The sequence below is a fragment of the Prunus dulcis genome, chromosome 6 (genome assembly GCF_902201215.1).
Source record: "Prunus dulcis chromosome 6, ALMONDv2, whole genome shotgun sequence".
NCBI lineage: Eukaryota > Viridiplantae > Streptophyta > Magnoliopsida > Rosales > Rosaceae > Prunus > Prunus dulcis.
In genome coordinates this window covers 11,886,494-11,894,845 of record NC_047655.1, presented here as the reverse complement: position 1 = coordinate 11,894,845, position 8,352 = coordinate 11,886,494, and the positions used below count along the sequence as shown (strand labels likewise).

Sequence of the window (8,352 nt, the reverse complement as noted above, 5' to 3'; positions counted from 1 at the left end):
TTTGCTTTTATAAATTATATGCCTTTAGTGGTTCCTTGATCATTCCAAATCAAGCTATGACATTAATTAAACTTTACGTGCCTTGTATTTTTCAAGGCCTCACAAAAGTCATTTAGGCTATGCAGTAATTTAACATTTTAGCTTCATCAAATGATTATTTTTTAACGATCTTTTAAATTTAATTTTTCTTTTTGAGGAACATTTGAGATGCTTTAACCGTTGCATGCACAGTGTACATGTGTCTTGAGACTCCTGACTTTCGAACTGTGCTGTGATGTGTCCTTCCTCCATATATAAAACCCATGACAGGCAAAGCCAAGCTATCTAGATCACCAAAACCTCAAGTTATGGCAATCGAATTAGGATATTTACTATTAGGAAATTATTTTCTGCAACTATTTGGCTTTGCATTGGCAAATAGCCAAGCCACCATTCCAGTTACACCCAGTCAATATGACACTGCTTTCCTCAACAGAAGCAGTTTTCCAGCTGGGTTCATATTTGGCTCAGCTTCATCTTCTTACCAGGTGAGTCTTTTCTCTTTTTGGAGCTTAATTACCCTTTAATTTTTGTTTTAATTACTTAATTAGTTTCTTCTGGCGAGACTAAGCATCCATGCATGAACATTGGCATCTTCATTCTGTACTCTTTTATGTGTGTGTGTAAATTTTAGTATGAAGGTGCTGCAAGAGGAGGTGGTAGAGGACCAAGCATATGGGATACCTACACCCACAAACATCCAGGTGGTGTTTCTAGGCTTTGTTTTCCTTATCCACTCTTAATGTTCTGTTTTTCTTTTCTTTGAAGTCTTAATTTCCCTCTCCAATTCGGTTTTTACCCATACCGTCACTAAACTTGATTTCTAGATTTGATTTTTTTCGACGTTAAAAGTTGTTGCTAATACCTTACAAATGGACTTTTTATTTTTCATAAACACTGCTTTGCGGGCTCCACCACAAGCCCGGGCTTGAGCTTGGGCCAAAATAGCTGCCCAGCGAAGCTATGGACCCTTTTGCTCAGGGACGACCCTATTTTTCATACAGAGCCGAGCATTGCTAGGAGAACAAAATTGATTAGTCAAATTTACTTATGGAAATTGCTAGGCTTACCATATTTTTCTTACCACATTATGTACTACATCTCTAATAGAAGTGGGTCCTATTGTATTGGTGGGCTTCACCTCTATTAGAAAGGTGGTACACAATCTATATATATTAAGCCTGAATCCTGAACCCTAAGGCAGAGAATAGTGAAACATTCAAAATACCAGAAAATGTCTTTGGTTAATTCAAATATTAAGAATTGAAATTATTAATATATGGTAGATTCACATTTTTTCATATTAAAAAAAATTAAAATTAAAAACAAAATCAAATAATAGGTCCTACTTTTATGGAACATAACTACCTATGTTATATTTTCTTAATTCTAAAAATAAAATAAAAAATAAAAAATAAAACCAATTGGCACATGCTCACGAGCTAGTGATATTAAAATATGGTAAACCTAGCATTACTTATTAAACAATGGACCAATTTTTATTTTTTTAATTATTTTTTTCTAATGAGAGATAGGGCCTAGTTAGTTATATAATAGTCGTGCTTAGATAATATTTTTGTTTTGTTTTTTAAATTGCAGAAAGAATCCGAGATGGCAGCAACGGAGATGTGGCTATTGATGAATATCACCGCTATAAGGTTTAAATTTTGGTCACATAACTCTCATTGTTTTTTCTTAGAAAAGAAACTTGACAAACACATATGCCTTCTTTGCTTCGAGCCCAGCAAGAGAAGAGAACATAGCTATAGGAAATTGAAAATGAGATCCTTTTAAGGTTCTTTTTTATAATTATATCTTTTGTGTTGCTGTAGGAAGATGTGGGGATTATGAAGAACATGGGGTTGGATGCTTATAGATTCTCTATCTCATGGCCAAGATTGTTACCGAGTGAGTCCATCAATGACATTTGGTGTATATATTGTACAGAACATGTCTCTTCCTTGAAACAATAATTCATGTGGCCCTCCTTTTATATCGTTGTATATAACGAACTAAGAAAGTGTTGCAAGCTTAGATGTGTTATCAGTTAAAGTCGTTATCCGCAAAAATTGAACCAAGAGAAGAAATAGTTTACCATTCGCCCTTTCTTTCCTTACCACTTATATATTATTGATTGAGTTATTTGTGTATTTGCTTGTATTTTTCTTAATTATTAGATGGAAAGCTAAGCGGGGGCGTGAACAAGGAAGGAATCAAATACTACAACAGTTTCATCAACGAACTCCTACACAATGGTGAAGCAGCTTTCTATATTAATCACATAAAACCTCAAATATCAATCCCACCTGAAACATCACTTAGTCAACTCTTTTCTATTACTCATGCAGGTCTAAAGCCATTTGTAACCCTCTTCCACTGGGATTTTCCCCAAGCCTTAGAAGACGAATACGGTGGTTTCTTAAGCCCTCATATTATGTACGTGAACAAATTAAGATATACCTATGTTCGAAACCAATATTTGGCATTGGATTTTAATTTTTACAACCATCGTTCTATATATATGTGTGTGTGTGTGTGTGTGTGTACAGAAATCACTTTCGAGACTATGCAGAGCTTTGCTACAAGGAATTTGGTGATCGGGTAAAATACTGGATCACATTCAATGAGCCATGGAGCTATAGTGTTGGTGGTTATGCAAAAGGGGACTTCGCGCCCGGACGATGTTCTGATTGGCAGAAGCTAAATTGCATCGGTGGGGATTCAAGTACAGAACCATATATGGTGGCACACAACCAGCTCCTTGCACATGCAACTGCTGTAGAATTGTACAAGAAGAAATATCAGGTCTCTTTTTTAGCGCGCTGGGCTAGAATATTATGTCCTAATTGAGAACTATATGTGAATAATGGAGAATTCTATATGACTCAGTAATCCTGTTATGTTCAAAATTAATCTGCAGGCATCTCAAAAGGGTCTGATAGGGATAACGCTATTGTCACATTGGTTCGTGCGAAGCCAAGCACCATAAAAATGCTGCATTACGAGCCTTGGATTTTATGTTTGGATGGTCAGCACCTAATATAAATCTGTAACTCGCTTACAATACTTACTACTAGCATAATCTAATATTTGTTTCCTGAATATATATGTTAATAGAATATTAATTTAAATACATTGAACAAATAAAAATATGCTTTATGAATGTTTAAGTTTGGAATCAACTTTTGTTTTGGCTTTATAATAAGCCAAATTTCCGGCAATATAACATGCCAAATTTTCAGACAAGAAAATATCCTATTTAGCATTAAGTTTGTAAATGCGAATTTCCACATTTTTGTAGGTTTGCGGAGCCAATAACAAGTGGTGACTATCCGCACAGTATGCGGTCTCTTGTTGGAAATCGTCTACCAAACTTCACGAAAGCAGAATCTAAATTGCTAAATGGGTCATTTGATTTTCTTGGATTAAATTACTATACTACTTATTATGCAGCCTATGCACCTCAACGTATTTCTGTAAATGCAAGCTACTTGACAGATGCTCGTGCTAATTTTTCATGTACGTAGTACAAATTCAAAGCTTGTTGATTACCAATTTTTAAGTTTCTCATAACAATTAGATTTTGACCATATATATTGTGGCAGCTGAGCTTAATGGGGTCTCTATTGGTCCAAAGGTACACATATCAAATTGCTTAGCTGTTAGCGTTAGTGGTATTATTAATTGTTTTTCACAGACAAATGTAACCTCTACAAATCTCTCAATTTGTATGGTATTACAGGCTGCTTCAGATTGGCTATATGTTTATCCAAGAGGAATTGAAGATCTTTTACTCTACACAAAGAGAAAGTATAATGATCCACTCATTTACATTACGGAGAATGGTAATTATTTAGTTAGTTGCATCATCAAGTTTTCACATGTAGTGTAATTATTGCTATTAAGTATACATTTAAAATGAGCTAACTATTAAGCTAGTGATATTTCTGTTCACTTTGTAATAATTAAAGGAGTTGGCCCTTCTCTTTTCGGAAAATGAACAAGCTTAAAACTAAAAGGACTAACATGTTACATATTGTTGTAGGGATTGATGAGTTCAGCCATCCAAAATTGTCACTTGAGGAAGCCCTTAATGATAGCCAGAGAATTGACTACTACCATCACCACCTCTATTACGTTCAACGAGCCATCAAGTAAGTGCTCAACAAAGCCTATACATATACCATGTGTTGTGTATATATATATATTTATAAATACACATATGACATATAGATGTATGTTTGTATATATGAATGTAACATATATATACTACGGCCAATGGGGTCTAGCCCAGTGAAAAAGGGCATTGACTTGCAGAGTTTCAATTATTAGGTTCGAACCCCCATGGCATCAGATATGTGTGTGTGTGTGTGAGAGAAACCCCCTCCCCTCTAGCTTAGACTATTGCTTGTATTAAAAAAACATATATATATATAGTATGTACATTCATATACATATATATATATATATATATATGCCTAACCTTTTTAGGTTTGTTAATTCCATCTTTTTGTGCAGGCACGGCGTCCATGTTAAGGGATACTTTGCATGGTCTCTGTTGGACAATTTTGAATGGAATAATGGTTACACTGTTCGATTTGGTATGAACTTCGTGGATTACAAAAATGGGTTGAAAAGACACCCAAAACTCTCAGCCCATTGGTTCAAAAAGTTCCTAAGTAAAGTTCCTAAGTACTAGGGAAATCGAATTGCAGACTTGTTTGTGACCAAATAAATAATGTATAATGTGAATGTTGTTTGTGTATGAACAAGAATAAATAGTATGTTGGGTGACCAAATTCCTTTCGAAGTTTTGAATTCCGATGGGTTCATATTGATCTCAAATTTTGATTGTGAATGTTGTTTGTGTATGAACAAGAATAAATAGTATGTTGGGTGACCAAATTCCTTTCGAAGTTTTGAATTCCGATGGGTTCATATTGATCTCAAATTTTGATTGTTCTAATTTCTAATTATCTATGTTTAATGCCGATTTGATTAGGTTACCAATTTATGAACCCAGACTTTCTCATATCAGCCATTGTGTCCTGAGAGATCGGGGATTGCCTTCTTCTTTTTTTGGTCGAAGTGGAATTTCATTAAAACACGAAGAGCTGCAGAAAAGAACATACAAGGCGATAAAAAGCTGAAAGCCCCTACCAAGCAGCAAGGCAAGCAAGCTACAACAAAAGGGATAAATCAATGGAAAAATCAAAATCATGCACCAAGTTCTAGGGGTGGGCATCTAAAACCGAAATACCGAAACTGTACACTAACTATATTGTACAATACCGATTTCATACCGTTTCATTTAGGATGGGGAGATAATCGGTAACGTACCGTACCACTAGAGTATGGTATGGTAGCGGTATCAAGTATTTGGTACCGGTCAATATCATACCGTACCGAAATATAAACATGTTCAAATAGTAACATATAGTTGTTGTGATGAACTGTGAAGGAAGGAAGGAGATTTTCCAAAGTCCCGTTTTGCAAATTTGTACAAATAAAAAAGAAGAATTTCTTGAGGCTGCTGGGCATTTGGGTAGTTGTTTTTTACTTTCTTTGATCAATGCCTTTGAATTGTAATTTTCTTTTTGCATCTTCTGTCAAATTTTCTCGGATAATCATATCTCTAAGTTCATGTTCATGGATGTAAATTTCATTTCCTCAATTTTTGTTTTCCCCATTTCTGCAATTGAGTTGGTTTTTTTTCTCCCATAACTAATGTCTTGCACATATAAGAAAATGTTGTAATTTAATCTGGGTAGCAAACATTATGATGAAAAAAATTGTGTTTTGTCTTCAAGCTTCAGTATGAAGCTTTGGATTCTCAGGGCATATCATATGAATGAATTATGAAATTCAGTATCTATTTTTATTGTCTTATTCATTCCGTCTTGCATTTTTGTTGTTGTTCATTTTGGTACTGAAATGGTGCCGATACCGTATCGATATCGATTTGGCACGGTACGGTACGAACTTTGGCAAACGATAATTCCATACCGTACCTATCGGTTTTAATTTCCGGTATCAGTAGCGGTATTAGCTCAATACCATACTGTACCATACCATGCCCACCCCTACCAAGTTCCATACCAAGCTAAACAGAGGGCAAGGAACCCTATGCAGAATTAGGGCATGGAGGCGGCGTCCATCCGACAACCGTTGTGGACTCCTCCTCCCTATAGTGTTGCAGTGGCTGCAGAATTAGGGCTACTGATATTGTCAAAGACTAAGTTGGTCTCTTTTTTCTTTCAGGCGGCCACATGACATGTTAGTGTTACGCTTTTTTTGTTTTTTGTTTTTGTTTTTTTTGTTTTTTTGTTTTATAAATTCGGCTGGTGTTATGCTGTTTATGTATCCCTTTTGGTAATGAACAAAGATTGGAGATAGGTCTTTAATTGGCTATTTAATCTTTAAGTGATCTTACGCACTTAAACAAAGATTCCACATTGGCCTTTTCTTAATCAATTTAAGTAGATATATGGGAGTTTACAAGGGTGCTTTACAAGGAAATAGATAAAGTGTCCTAATTAAACAAGGATGTGTAAACTATATAAAGCAATGAAGTAAATTACCTAATTAACTAGGAAATAAATCTCCTTGATTTAGTAGGTTAACTCACGTCAACACTCCTCCTCAAGTTGGTGCATACACGTCACCAATGCCCAACTTGGTAAGTGAGTCATAAAACACTCATCCACAGACAGCTTTTGTTAAGACATACGCTAATTGATCTTCTAATTTTACAAAGGGTTGACAGAAGATCTTGTTCTCAATTTTTTTCTTTGATGAAATGTCTATCCACCTCAACATGATCGCCTCAACATGTTTAGTTCGATCATGTTGAACTTGATTATGAGCAATATCAATAGCTGACTTATTATCACAATGTAACTCTATTGGTTTCTCTAGTTTAAAACCCAATTCTGTTAAGAATTCTGTGATCCACAATAATTCACAAATTCCTTGAGCCATTCCCTGATACTTTGCTTCTGCACTAGACCGAGTAACCACATTTTATTTTTTACTTTGCCAAGTGACTAGGTTACCTCCAACGAATTTAAAGTAACCCGATGTAGAGCGTCTATCTATAACGGAACCAGCCCAATCAGCATTAGTATATCCAACAACTTCAAGATTTCCATTCATTGAGAACATTAATCTCTTTCCATGGGCTGACTTTAAGTATTTTAAGATCCGATCAACTGCATTCTTATGAGAAACACTGGGTGAATACATAAACTGAATAACCACACTCACAACATATGCAATATCTGGTCTTGTGCGTGCCAAATATATCAACTTTCCAACAAGGCACTAGTATTGTTCCTTATTGGTGAGCAACCGATCCATGTCTTCACACAACTTGTGATTCATCTCAATGAGTGTGTCAGTAGGCTTACATCCAAGCATTCTTGTTTCAGTGAGTAGATCGATCAGATACTTCCTTTGAGACAAAAATATACTAGTTTTTGACCTTACTTTTTCAATTCCGAGGAAGTATTTTAGAGCACCTAAATCCTCCATCTCAAATTCCTGAGACATATACTTTTTTTTTAAAATTAATAATATAGCCGAGCGGCTATACGCTTTATATATACATATATACTGGGATCCTTTTTTTCTTTTATATTTTTTCCTAGATTATCAATTACTATTAGGCTATTACCCGAGTCTCTATTGGCCCCCTTTTGATTTGTACTTTTTTAGAGTTATTACCCCTATAAATAATTTAGCAATTTCACATTTAATACTGTATTATACATGTACATACCTATATTTCAATAATACATCCGTGTTTCCTACATGTATTCAAGACTCGGTAAAATTCAGGTTTTTAAAAAAATAAATGTGCAACACTCGTATTGAACATGTACATACGTATTTTTCATGTTTAATACACGTATTTTTTACAAATTTTTTAATAATGCACACAAAATTCATGTATTATAAACATAATTATCACGTATTATTGAATACGAATAATATATATTAAAAGTTTAAATCAATTATATTAGGATATTATATAGTGGCCAAACTTTTAAGTTGTAATTTGCCAAAAAATTTTCGAATAAAACATGTACGTATTTTATTCGTATAGCCACGTGACTATACCAAATTACTATCTATAAAGTATAAAGTAATGCAACTAGGAAGGTCCCTTTTTTCATAATTTTTTATTATTAAATAGTATAGCCAAGCGGCTATAACATTTAAATAGTATAGTTGGGCGCCTATAACATTTAATAAAGTAGTATTAAATTGAAATTAGAGAAGGACCGTATTACATTGAAATTGCAACTATGC

At 34.5% G+C, this 8,352-nt stretch overlaps 1 protein-coding gene across 1 annotated transcript; it reads left to right on the top strand.

The window, feature by feature from the left end:
- The first annotated feature begins 327 nt into the window (after window positions 1–327).
- LOC117630138 (beta-glucosidase 24-like) lies at window positions 328–4,832 on the top strand. Its single transcript, XM_034362892.1, is given in 14 exon segments — window positions 328–527; window positions 674–743; window positions 1,639–1,697; window positions 1,872–1,947; window positions 2,217–2,294; window positions 2,388–2,475; window positions 2,589–2,844; window positions 2,960–3,009; window positions 3,011–3,067; window positions 3,341–3,558; window positions 3,645–3,676; window positions 3,782–3,884; window positions 4,085–4,193; window positions 4,558–4,832. Coding segments are annotated over 14 exon segments (1,557 nt in total). The 5' UTR covers window positions 328–347; the 3' UTR covers window positions 4,739–4,832.
- Window positions 4,833–8,352: the final 3,520 nt, after the last annotated feature.